We start from the raw sequence: 13,348 nt of genomic DNA, 5'->3' as shown, positions 1-13,348 counted from the left end.
TTAAAATTTAAAAGATTTTACTTTTCATATAAGTACCTACATCACAAATACATGTTCCAGTACCTATATAGCTCGCAGAGTAGTTGTTTCCCGCAATACAGTTACTTCAAATATATTTTTTGCAGTTTTAACAATCAGTCAACATACTCATATTTATAAAAATATGCCAAAAGTATTATTTTCCAATAATAAATTCGATTCTAACTCACTGTGGTCGTGGAGGACCATAATTATAATCTGGTGGCCCATATTGCGGCTGGGGGTTGGGATAAGGGTATCCGCCAGGTTCCACGAACTCTCTATCAGTTTTCTTCACAGCATCATCCAGTAACGCATTTACACTATCACCCCGGGTGGCTTTATACGCCTCCAAATACGAATCAGTTCCCGCGACTCTAAAAACTTTTTCTTCTTCATTGTAAACCGAGTCCACTCCTAGTATGCAGAGGATTAATACCAGCCGCCACATGGTGACGAATAAGTCGTCAAGTTAATACTGAAAGAAAAACTTCTTTTGTAAATAGCTCACCTCGATGTCGCCCTAGTTTATGCATTTTGGCGATTGCTTTGATATTCATGACAAATGCGTATAGTGCCTGCTACGATTCTGATCGGGGTAATTGGTATTCCAAAAGACGCGCGTCGTGAGAAATGCGGACGCGGATGTGATTCGATTTGCATTATTTTTGGCACCCTTGTTAGCTTGGCGGTACACATATTGTCTTTACTTTTATTTACTGTTATAAATTATCTACCTTGGTAGAGCATATCCACTATATTCAATAATCTGGGCACACAAAATAAATCATAATGTATAAAATTTATTTGTAAACCTGGAGACAATTTCGCACAACACAAAATTCTAAAATCATAGCGGTTTCAATATTTTAAGTTATATCTACCAAATAATAACCAGAATTATACTGTTTTAATAACACTATTTATTTTTTTTAAATGTAGATAATTCATTTTTATGGAATTTTCGGTTAGGAAATAATTAAATAATTTTTTTAGTATCCAAAAAATATTTTGAATTTAATGCATATTTTAACAGGTTAGTCATATATATGCATGAATTATACATATACCCTAGTGCAAACATTTTATACGTTTTTTTGTAAAATTATATCGGTAATAAAATGGTTACTTAACGTGTTGAAAAACAAAATATAGAAGAAGAAGAAGACAAGCTTGTTTCCTCTAGTGTAGTTCTTTTGACACTAGATCTCATCTACGCATAAAGAACTGAAGTGAACTGAACCATGATACCTGAGCGAACAGAAACAATAGTAACATATGTTCTGTGCTGTTAGTGACATTTTGTTCATTTGTCAGATACGTATAAATAAATCATTAATTAATTTGTTGTCAAGTACGTGTTTGAAAGGAAAGTTGTATTAGTTTCTCATCAGTAATTTTACTTGTTATATCGTAGAAATCCGTAAGTAGTGGCTAATTTGTTCAAATTTGGAGTAGATTAATATTTGACTTACTTTTAGGAAAATGGGTTGTGACGGGGGTACCATTCCTAGAAGAGATGAACTTGTAAGAGTGAAAAAGAAGCCAGAGACCAAAGATAAAGACTCAGAACTTGGTTTTAAGTGGAGGTGTTGCTCAATTACTCAAGAAATCCTTCAAGAGCCTGTAGTTGCGTGCCATCTGGGAAAACTATATAGTAAAATGTCCTTGATTGAGGCTCTTCTCGATCGTAGCACTTTGTCTCCAGAATTCAAACACATAAAGAGTTTGAAAGATGTGAAAGATCTAAAATTAACAAAAAATCCGGAATTTGGTAAAGACGAGAGTAGGAGAGCTGCACCTTATATTTGCCCAGTGTTAGGTTTGGAAATCAATGGTACATTCAGATTTGTTGCTCTTTGGTCATGTGGATGTGTTTTCTCTGAAAGAGCTTTAAAAGAAATTGGTACAAAAAATTGTCACAAGTGTACAAAACCTTTCGAGGAAGACGATGTTGTTATAATCAATGGAAATGAACAAGATTTAGAAGTTATGAAAGCTCGAATGGAAGTCAGGCAACAGAAAAATAAGAAAAACAAGGAAAAAAAGGTTAAAGTCAAGACAGAAACAGATGAAAGCAATTTACCTACTAGTACAAACCTAGAAAATGGTGAAAATGTGTCAAAAACATTGAAAAGGGCAGCAAACGGTTTGAAATCTGAAGAAAATTCAAAGAAACTAAAAACAGAGTCAACTTCTTTGTCTAAAATTGGCAACATTATAGCTTCTGGAAAAGTTACTAAAGCTGAAGAAGTTAGAAAAATGAAGTCTGATTATAGTGTTGCTAAGGATAAAAATGCTTCGGACGTTTATAAGTCCCTGTTTACAAGTCACAAGTCTGAAAAGGAACAAAACAGAGCACACTGGGTCACATATAATCCTTTTTATAATTAATTGGTAAACATACGTAATTTTATTGCCTATTATTTGTAATGTTATTCATTTATATGTCTGTATTAGAGAAACTAGGTCACAGCAATTAAAAATAAAACACTCATAAATAAAAATTTTATTACAATAAAAACTATGACTTCTTTTTTATTTTTATATATTCAATACCCTTTCCATAGACAAACGCATCAAAATCACTATTTTCAAAACAACACAGTCCCTGCAAATCAGCAACAGCCGTATTGTATTTGGTAATATATTTACAAATTAATTTTTCATCTAATAATTGCCATTCAAAAATAGCAATCCTTTGATCGATAGAAGCCGTTATAAAGTATTTATCGCTTAAAAAAACACCTGTTATTTGGGCACAGTGTGTTCCACTATCAGTAAAAATGTCAATATTGTCGATCGTAACACTAGTTTTGTTTTGGAAACGAACTAAATTTAAAACGATCGCATTGTCATCACCCCCAGTTAAAAACAAACATAAATTGTCGTTTAGTAATTTATAATCGTAACTGTTTATACCCGACTGATGTGACTGAATACTGTGAAACCATTTTATTTCACTTTTACTTCTACAAATGTTAGACATATCCCAAAAAACTAACTGTCCGTCTGTCGCCATTGTAGCAAAGATATCACGAGAAAATATGTTGATTTTGCACAATTTCAAAATACATCTAAGTTTATAAAATACATCTCGATAAAACTTCAAACAATATTTTCCAGAACTATCCACATCGATAAAAAATATTTTGATGTTTCCGTCTGAACACGCTGCAAATAACAACAGTTGGTTTTGTATACTGGTCACGACTAAGTCCATGATTCTCATTTCTGATTCTTCACAGTCGATGATTTTATAGTACGAATGTTGTTCACTGCAAATAACATCCTTTACGGCACTTTCTGTAGTCAACACTTCTAGTTTCCAACAAATAATTTGCGCCCTACCACCTCCCGAGAAAACTAAATACGTTTCATTGTTACCACCACTTTTTTTAACTACTTTATATGTTGCTATGGTCCTTATACTCGATAGATGAGGCTTTAGTGAAACGAGACTAATAAAATTATTTTTGGTATGTAAATTTATTCTTAAAGTTGTGTCTTCACCGCCAGACACAACGACATAGTTATCGAAAACTTTAATGATCTTCACAGAGTTAATTTCTTTCACTTGAAAGCTTTCTATTAGATCAACGGGAGAGAAATTATTTAAAATTAAATCTACGTGAATTTTTTTGTCTTTTATGTAACTGAACACCACCTTGTTATCTGTTCTGTGAAAATCCCAAGATCTGTGTCCCCCTCCACAAGACTTCTCAAAAATAACTCTTTTAGCTTCGTGATTCCACAAAACAAACTTATCTCCTGAAAACGCCAAGAGTAAATCTCCAATAATGTTTGCAAGCCACATAAACGGCAATTTATTTGAGGAGTTTAAATGTAACCTTCCATTTTTTAAAGTAAATGTTTTTATTGTAGCGTTTCTGCCTAACGATGTTAATTTATTGTTTTCCATCATCAAACTGGTAACTCCCAAGTAGCTGTGTACCTTCTTCAAAGTCTGGACTGCTTCTAATCTTCCAAGTTCAAATAAATGCAGGTTTCCTTTTCTATCACCAACCACAAAGTTTTTTTCCGTGAATACGGCAGTGGTGCTCCACCTTTCCTTACTAGGAGGCAAAATAAAATTTGAAAGAGGCACTACATTATTATTTTTTAACCCATATACGGTCATTATTCCTTCAGATTGACAGGTGAGGAAAGTTGTACAGCTTATCCAGTGCAAGGAAAATATTCTGGACTTAGTTTTTGTTTTGTAGGAAACGATTTCATGTAGTTCGTCGTTTTCTTGTTTATAAATGTAAATTTGTCCATGAAAACCCGCCAGTGCAACTAAATTTCTACACTTTGACACCACCACTACACAGTAACTTTTCAAATCATAGTGTTTATGTACTTGAACCCATTCCAGCCTCTTCTTAATATAGTAATAGATAGTCCCACTCTCAGAAACAACCACCAAGTTATTATTCGCCAAAATTGTTAAATTTTTCGGAACCTTATCCGGTATTGATAATGTTTGTTCTTCAAAGTTACAATTTATAGGAAACAAAGTAGCAGCACAATCACTACTACCTATCAACATAATATTATCGTTTTCATCAGCGTCAATTGCCCATACGGGACCGCCTTGGCTGGTTTCTATTTTTCTAATTAATGATCCATCAAAAGTCCAAATGTTTAAAAGAGAATCTTCTCCTACTGTTAAAAAACACTCTTGTAGAATGTGACATCGAAATATCCTTGAAAAGTGACCAAAAACGTGGCAGGTAATATTTATTTCAATATTCTCTTGCTCTAATTCAGTTAACAGATTTTCGTTTTTAGGTTTCCATACTACTGCTGAACGGTCGTCTGAAGATGAGCAAATGTAATTCGAAACTTCATTGTAATGCACAGAAAATATAACCCCCTGAAAATAAATACATTCATATGCAAGCCAAAAAAAGTTGTCAGTACAAACCTTATGTTTCTGCAGTCTTTTTAGAACGAGGCTTTCTCCATTTTTATCTGGTCTCCAAATTAGAACTTCACTAAATACGGTCCCAGATAAAATAACTAGTTCTTCGAATCTATCGCCGTAAATGAATGCACTGTATAAAATACACTTCTCTTCACTACTTATTTCAGTAATACCTTCTAAATCTGTATTCCAAATTTGTAATCTATTATGAATTGATACTGTAACAATTTGTTGATAATTATCGGTCCACTTTGCGGCTAAAATCCAGTCTGAAGCAATTTTACATGCAGATTCATTAACGCAAGTAAAATTTTGGTCAGTCGTAATAACTTTTAGATATCTACCACCATATAACAAAATCTTGTTTTCATCTGCGTCAGGAATAATTTCATAAATTTTTTGCCCTTCAAACACGTATATTTTTGTAATTAATTTATAGGTGTTTTTGTCGAAAACATGTAGATAACCTCCAACACCTAAAAAGAGTAATAATGCAAAACATTTTTTTGATTGCTTCATACTTACGAACCAACTAAATAATAATTTCGTAGAATTTTTACAGCTGTTACATCTGTTTTAATGAACTGAGATTCAAAATAAAACATTTTTCTAAATTACAAAATAACATAACCTCAATTTTACGCATGTTTGACATATTGGTAGTTCCAAAATACCTTTAGCAGAAGTAGAAAGTAGGTCATTTCACCACGTTCTATGGCCAAAAGAAAAAAAATTTTGTAGCTTTATTAAATGAAAAAATTGATCAATCTATAAATAAGTTTATTTAATAAGAATGAAGTGTAAAGGCTGAATTACTATCATTTTTGAAAAGTATTAAGAACTTTATTTATAAAAATTTAAAAAAATCTCCTCACTTGCGCCATCTACTAACATCTAGCTAAACTAAGCATAAACAATGCATTTGAAATTTGAATCAACCTGCCGCCATGATTTAGATGGGTGTTGAGTATTTCGATTTACCTAATTTGTTAGGCTTGTATGTTGCTAATAAAATAGTGAGTGAACCATAATTTGAAACAATTTTTCATGACAATAACTTGCAAATAATGCAAATAATTTTTAGTGGTCTTTTCTGTACAAACAACTCCAAATGTTAACATTTAAAATTAGTGTTTTCTACATACCATCAACAAGCAGTAGGCAGCTACTACAAGATTTTGGTGAGTCAAGATTTTAATCATTAAGTAATGATATTGTTGGAAATAGGTATTTTTGCGAGCTACATATTTTGTACCAGTAGACATTGAGTAGCAATAATATGTAACATATTGACATACTTTGTAGGTTATATCGCACTCACACTTGTATTATATGTTTTGTGCTTCACACTGTAATTTTTAACTTTAAACATTTTGTGGAATTTAGTTGGTAACGAAATCAAGAAGCATCTTACTATAGCATGAACTTTATTGTTTGTTTATTTACAATAAAACATTGTAGATGCAATGAAAATTAAACATAAATAAACCTTACAAAACCGTAATATAAAAATACTGTCTCAACTCAGACTTACAACAATAATTCCTAACTTAAAACTATTTATTTATATTAAAATTACTATCTAGAGTGTTGACTGGTTTATACTCTACATAACTGAGAAATAAAAATGATGTAAGACTAAACGGGTGACCCAAAAACAGATTTTTTTATATTTTAGTGTCACTATTGTTTCTCCAATTTTGCGTAAAAAAGAGTTATAGCTAAAACTCGTTAAGAGGCGCCAATTTTTTGTTCGTTCTTTTTTGTAGTTTCACGATTTAAAAATTCGAATCGATTTGAATAACGATGTATTTTTAACATGTTTTTAGCTGTAATTCAATTTTTCACATATGAAAACCCAAGAGTCTAAAAATAGATGCAAGTTTTTTGCATTACCCGTTACGTTAAACTTGCCTATAAATTCATTACATACTACTTCACTTCATAGAAGTGACATCATATGAAAATTTCTACATTTTTAAATTCGTAACAAGAATATTCTTCTACAATTTTAGAAGGAACAACTCAACATTCTTAGTAGTACAAACTGACAATCTCCTTAAAAGAAAACCTTCGTTTTTGTGAACGGTAAATGCAATCGAAACACATAATTTAATTATTAGTTATTTTATTGCAGTGATAAAGATATGTATATTAGTATTAAAATTGGGTAAATACACATAAACTGGATATTATCAAAGGAAAAATGATGACAAACGCAAGTTAAAAATACCAAAAGCCTTATGTATTATCGAAAGGATTAAGCATAGCTAGAATATCTTCAATTGTATTTCTACAATAATAGTATAAATTACATAAATGTTTATAAATAGCTATACATAGGTATTTACAGGATACACTTGTAAACTAAAACGAGATACATTTTACTATGTCCGGTGAAAACACGCAAGTTGCGTCGATTGCGGATAGTTACGGTGAAATTATATTTTGAGTATTTAATCTCCCAATCAACCGCAAATCTCATGTTTCACTTTAATAAAAAAAAACTGTGAAATGTTCCACAATAGTTATACATTACATTTCCATACCACAAATAATAATATGTAATATATATGTGGTTTACAGTGATTGTCCGTAAATATTATAAAAAAGACATGTTTCCGGTCCACCAGGCGAGCAAAAGAACTTTTTTTTATTTTTAATAGTCAATACTTCCAAATTTTGCAACACAAACAGTACAAAAAAATATGCAAGGCAAAAATGATCAAATTATGGATTAATAATTTGGTGCTAGTATTAATACTATTGACAAATTTTAATATCCTTGTTTATAAACAAAATAGTTAGCTAACGAGGCAAAATATTACAAGCAAATAAAATCCCTATCTTCCTTTAGATATGAATAACGATGACAGGGATTTTATGAGCGAGGCGCCATCTAGCGTTGTCATCCACAAGCTCAATCGGTTGATAACTAAATTGTTGTGAAAACATTGATAAAAACGGTAAAGGTCAAGATTTCTAAATAAAATCGAGAGTGGTAATGACGAAAGATGAATTTAATACTGTACGTTGTATTCAAAGCTGAAATTATCAAGTTATGGATAGATTTGGTGTTACATAGTATTAGAAGCTTTGAAAAATTTCAGTACGCATTCCATTATTTATAAACAATATAAGCTGTTTCATAGCATAAATAAGGGTGACAGGCATTTTGTGTGCTGCCATCTACTATCTGGTTCGTTAACTATAGCCCTTTTCTTTTATTCATGATTTCAAAATCATGACGCGTTACGATGCGAAATCTAGCAACCTGTTTGGTTGATCGTAACGTGTTATGATTCCGAAATTATGAATAAAAGAAAAGGGCTATAGTTAACGAACCAAATAGTAGATGGCGCCACACAAAATGCTTGTCATCCTTATTTATGCTATGAACAAGGGTGGCAGGGATTTTATGAAAGTCGCCATCTAGTGATATCATCCTTAAGTTTGACAGAATGTTGCATAAACAAGAATAAAGGCAGAATATATTAAATTATGGATTTGTGTTATAATAATTAAAATACTTTGTAGGAACGTCACCATCTAGTATTTTAATTCCTAAGTTTGACTGTAATATAAACGAGCAAAATGGATATGCAGTTTTTTTACCACCTGGTGTATGGTTTCCAACGTATGTCGCTTGTAATAAGTAACGAAAAGGAAACGAATGGAAATATTTACATTATACATAATAATATAATTATATAGATATATTATCTTGAGGGACCAACACATGCAAGCGAAAAGTATTGCTTTGAATATGCACTAAATTTTACAGTATAATTCTGTTTTTTTTTTAAAACCTTATATTAGAGTCCATCCATGCGCTTTGGTCCAAAGATCAGTTTATTAATCGGATTCATCCATTTTGAGTTAAAATTATCCAAAGAATAGTTAATTTTTACTTAATTACAATACACATATATCACAGATCTACAATATTTAGATGATTTTTAAATTCAACTCATTGACATCATTAAAGGAAACTGCATAAAACCAAGCGGAATATCGAATACTAAAAACCGTCGAAAGAAAGTATGTCTCGATCACATCAAAAGAGGTAAGTAAAAGCACGTTAATTTTTAAGCACTGCTTAGATAAGAGTCCATCACAAAAACGGGGCACTTTTGACTGGTTACACATTAAAAAAATTTCAGTCTAAGTATTAAATCCTAGTTACAGCTCCCGCGCGCACCGACTATTTACATGAACAGCACGAGAGTCCAATACAAAGGGATACCTAAGAACGTTAGTGCAAGGGGACCACGCTCTATCAGCTATCACACTAGGGGTCGGTATATCTCATTTGGGTGGCTGTTTTGGTTGCTGTTGTTCTGCCTTGAAGAGCACTGCTGCAAAGTAGACACGAACCAATTAATAACAAAAAAAATAGTAACGGGATGTTGAATAAGTTCTTGCTGGTTTTTTGGTAAAAGTAACGCTTTAAAATAATTAGTAAAACACATGTCACTGAAAGTATTTTCCATAGCTCGCCACTATTTTCCTATCTTCCTGGCAGCACTTTTAATTCCATGTCGGACAAATGGCTGTCTTTTGAGGTTATCCAAGAACATACACTAAATTTCAAGCTTGCTTATAGTACTTCTTCACAGGTGCGTTACCATCTCGAACTACACGCATGCAGTTCTGGTAACGCCATCTCTTGGAATTCAACATGAATTTATTCAACATGAACTTATTCAACCCCTATACAATTATAAAAAAAGTGCATGTTTTCACAAAAAGAAAGTGTATTAACACTTATTGGAACAAAAGTAACAGAAAATGTAAAAAAAGATAAAAAGAAATATGGTATCTGTCTAATAGCAAACAAACACAGGGAATCCTAAACTATCTGGGGTATAAATATGGACAATTTGACAATAATATCCCTACAAATACAAATATATGCACCAAAGATCTATTGCTTATTTGATATGATCTCTGCCACTGTTTCGCTTTTTTCGTTTCGTTGTTAAATATGTATTTCTGAATCACATTCAAATCTAACTTGAAAAATACATTTAGCGATGTTAAAATTACTATAGTAGGATCATATTCGATGCAAAGTACTACATCATTGCTTGTGAAGGGATCCAGTGCCATACGCTTTTAAGGGTTTTAGAAATTGAATAATTTCTTTATACATTATGAAGGGACGAAGGGATCAGTTCACGTCTGGCACCTTTGTTCCTACAAAAATTCTCTCTCTATTCTCATAAACCATTTATATTAAATGTAATTTATTATAAATCCAATTTGTTTTTTAATTTCTACATATATACTAGATTTTACCTCTGTACGCGCCACTGTTGTTTACTTATCTTTTGGAGGTGCTCTCTGTTTTACGATCAAGCTCGCCAGGTTAGTATTTGACGTATAACTGACCACTTTGTACACTCGATGCATCTGGGCGACTACATCAGCTACTACCAGAACACAGTGCATATGCAGCGGTATTTCAGATTTAACACTGAATTTCATTTTAAATTTGAAATGGTTTATCTTACGCCTCCTAAAAATGATGACACGATTTTCCTTTGATAAAAGACCGACAACTTTTTGCTCTACTTTGCATCGAATATGATCCTACTATAGAGCTCAAAAAATAATTCTAAATGTCTTCTACTAATTTACAAACTGAAATACGCAAAACAGAAGTCACAAGCTCCTTTTCTTCAATCTCGGTTTCGATTTGATAGCTGATTTCATCAATTTAATCGATAATGGACACATCTACTCGAATATTTTGGCACTTAGTTACACGAAATGAAGTGAAATTTCAACTCTTAAAGTTTTAAGAACAAACTAATCCAATACTTACTGCTTGCTTCCTCTCCCAACTCTTCATCGCCGACTTGTACTTCTCGAATTCGTGGCACCAGTCCGAATAAATCTTCTGATAGTCATTGCTCTTGGCCGGGGGCGAACAGCGGTGAGCATCAACCGTAACGTTGTAGGAACATAAAAGGGACGCCCCCATCCAGCAATCGTATCTTCCCGCGTCCGCTTCGGTCACAGCGATGATCACTAGCCCGTGTTCAGAGGTCTCTATGTATTTATCCGGCCTATATTGGATCTTGTAACGGCCCTTCTCCTTCGAGTAGTGGTACCAGGTGATGGTCTGGGAGGCTAGGACCGCGGGCATCTTCAGGAAGCACCCCAGGTGGAGGCTCTGGCCCCAGGTCACCACCATCTTCTTTTTTACTACGCTGCTGTCGCATACGTCGATGGTGCTGTTGGAGACGTCTTGCAGCAAACTGAAATCGAATAAATCGTTATATGAGGTGAAATTGAATACTAGTACGTAAATGTTAATATGAAATTATTATTTTTTTAACAAAGTTGTTTGAGGTTATACAAGCCTGTTCAGTGGCGGGGTATGAAAATTACAAAAAAAAGGTTGAAAAAATCAGTTTTCACAAATCATTTAGAATACTGACCCTGGGGAGTATGGCTTGCAGACATTAGAGTCCTTATCCCAGCCACAGTAAGGATCGTGGACACATCTAAGGCAATTATCGTATCTTCTATTGCACATCACCAGGTCCACCTGTTTGACCCTGTGGTCCGAAGCAACAAATAGAGCTTTGTGCTCCTTAGAAATCTCCATGACTTGTATGGGTTCTCCAGGAGTCACATCAAAAATGTCTAAAAGTATCGAGGCTGATCCTTCTTCTTTGGCCCATTCTACGATTTTGTGAACTCTCCCGTCGTCTGAAACAGAAGTGAATTAATACAAGAAATTAAACGCTGGAGATTTTTGCATTTATTCTGAACAGTTGGGATCACAATCGACACCATAAAATCTAATCTAATCTATTATATCTGAGGTCATCCATCAGAACTCCTTCTGGATCCTTACGCCTACAAACGTCAAAATTTGGAGCAAACTTCTGCCCTTATTTTGACTTATCTGATAGCGTAATTTATAAACTTACTGCTGCGGTTGCTACAGCGGTGCCATTTCTCTTAACTACCTTTTAGAAGAAGCTAAATTCAAACTTACTTGTTCCCGCGTAGTACACGGTGTAGTCCAAAACTGCGCCGCCAATATCAACCCTGATTTTATCCACGACTAATTTCGTAAAGAATATATCCCTCTTGAAGAAGACGGGCTTCTCGTTTTCATGCATCACAGCAGAGTCCATGAGAGGATGGCTCCTTATGAAATGCAACACGGTGTCCGGTAAAGTTTCCGTATCATTCACGCAAGTGCCCGGTCTTGGTTCGGGAACCCTGCTGGATAAGACTGGCAGCCAGGCTGACGAAGAGGTGGCTTGTTCTTTGAATTTCCCTCTGAAAACATCCTGGATGTCCGAAAGTTTGAACGAGCAGATGGCGGAGCCCATCAGTCCGTTGGTGGAGGTGGTGAATGTCCCGTAGAATTTGGTGTCGTCGCCTGGTACTTTGTAAATGCTCTCTGAAAATAAATATTGTACCTTTTTAGTTGTAAGAATACATGTAAAGGCAGGGTATGGAATGACTAGAAAATGATGATGAATGGCAATTCATTTCTCAGTAAAATTTATTTTGGCTGCAGCTTGGGAGAGTTTATTTATTTTTGGTACACCATATACCAGTTAAGGTCAACAGGCTCTTGAACTCAGAATTAAAATATACCAGTACAGTATTCAGAAAAGTTTCTATTATTTTTTATTTTTATATTAATCCATACAGTATATTAAGTAGGTACATAAGTCAGTGACACTTTGCTTAACTTTAGATTTAACAATAAAATTTCTTCAATTTTTTAATATGTATTATTTTAGTAAAAACAACTGTACTAATATTTTCATATTTCCGTCGAGTATTAATAATAGTCTGACTTGTAATAAATATTTTTGTGTATAATTTTATGAAAGCTCGATCCACGACAACAAATTTATTGTTAATTACACAATATCTATAGAAATTCTTGGATAAGTAGTTGTAGGTGGATGTAATCTATACCGATTTAGGCCCGGTATTTTGAGTCTTGGTTAAGGCTTCATTAACTAATCAGGCGAATAGACTGTGATTATACTTTATAAAAAAATTAGTATATGTACAGCCTAATCGCCTGATCAGTTAATCAACCTTTAACCGAGACTCAAAGTACTGGGTCTTAGTTACTGCATTTGATAGGCTGCAACCAATATCAAATTCTTTTATGTCAATTTCATTTTTGCCTTTATTATCTTTGTAATCGCTAGCAATTTGTATGTTATAGGAGTTTCACCCCACACAATGTTCCAGTTTTATCAAGTATTCCTGATATGAAAATATTGGTCCTAACCGTTTTTCATTGTTATTGAAAAGTTAACTAAAAAAGTGCCTATCAGAATTTCTTTGCAAAATCTAATGTTGGAGAAGTGTAAAAAATCAAATGATTGGTTTTTGTCACATACACAC

General features: G+C 33.4%; 3 protein-coding genes across 3 annotated transcripts in view; 1 reads left to right on the top strand and 2 right to left on the bottom strand.

The window, feature by feature from the left end:
• Positions 1-1,302: 1,302 nt before the first annotated feature.
• Positions 1,303-2,520, top strand: LOC108904483 (protein RTF2 homolog). The gene is made up of 2 exons (XM_018707073.2): positions 1,303-1,441; positions 1,500-2,520. The coding sequence occupies exon 2, from the start codon at positions 1,504-1,506 to the stop codon at positions 2,410-2,412; it is 909 nt and encodes a 302-aa protein (XP_018562589.1). The 5' UTR covers positions 1,303-1,441; positions 1,500-1,503; the 3' UTR covers positions 2,413-2,520.
• On the bottom strand, positions 2,520-5,569 carry LOC108904481 (WD repeat-containing protein 6). The gene is made up of 3 exons (XM_018707071.2): positions 5,478-5,569; positions 4,949-5,424; positions 2,520-4,897 (listed from the first exon to the last, which is right to left on the bottom strand). Exons 1-3 carry the CDS (start codon positions 5,551-5,553, stop codon positions 2,543-2,545), a joined length of 2,907 nt encoding a protein of 968 aa, XP_018562587.1. The 5' UTR covers positions 5,554-5,569; the 3' UTR covers positions 2,520-2,542.
• An 820-nt stretch (positions 5,570-6,389) lies between these two features.
• LOC108904475 (semaphorin-2A) overlaps positions 6,390-13,348 on the bottom strand; it is a 469,290-nt gene continuing 462,331 nt past the window's right edge. The window contains exons 8-11 of the mRNA XM_023456153.1: positions 11,964-12,377; positions 11,398-11,671; positions 10,779-11,214; positions 6,390-9,306 (exon numbers count right to left, since the gene is read on the bottom strand). Coding sequence (XP_023311921.1) covers positions 9,235-9,306; positions 10,779-11,214; positions 11,398-11,671; positions 11,964-12,377 — 1,196 coding nt within the window. The 3' untranslated portion in view covers positions 6,390-9,234. The remainder of the gene's footprint in view (positions 9,307-10,778; positions 11,215-11,397; positions 11,672-11,963; positions 12,378-13,348) is intronic.

This window comes from Anoplophora glabripennis, unplaced genomic scaffold, assembly GCF_000390285.2.
Source record: "Anoplophora glabripennis isolate ALB-LARVAE unplaced genomic scaffold, Agla_2.0 scaffold84, whole genome shotgun sequence".
In the NCBI taxonomy this organism is placed as follows: domain Eukaryota; kingdom Metazoa; phylum Arthropoda; class Insecta; order Coleoptera; family Cerambycidae; genus Anoplophora; species Anoplophora glabripennis.
Note: the sequence above shows the minus strand (reverse complement) of the source record. Positions and strands in the feature narration are given on the sequence as shown.

Bases quoted from the DNA above. Each gene is read 5' to 3' on its own strand.
- LOC108904481 (XM_018707071.2), bottom strand. From the start codon at position 5,553: ATGTTTTATTTTGAATCTCAGTTCATTAAAACAGATGTAACAGCTGTA. The intron at 5,425-5,477 runs GTTCGTAAGTAT...TACTCTTTTTAG, and splicing joins ACGAAATTATTATTTAGTTG to GTGTTGGAGGTTATCTACAT. The intron at 4,898-4,948 runs GTTTGTACTGAC...ATTTATTTTCAG, and splicing joins AAAGACTGCAGAAACATAAG to GGGGTTATATTTTCTGTGCA.
- LOC108904483 (XM_018707073.2), top strand. From the start codon at position 1,504: ATGGGTTGTGACGGGGGTACCATTCCTAGAAGAGATGAACTTGTAAGA.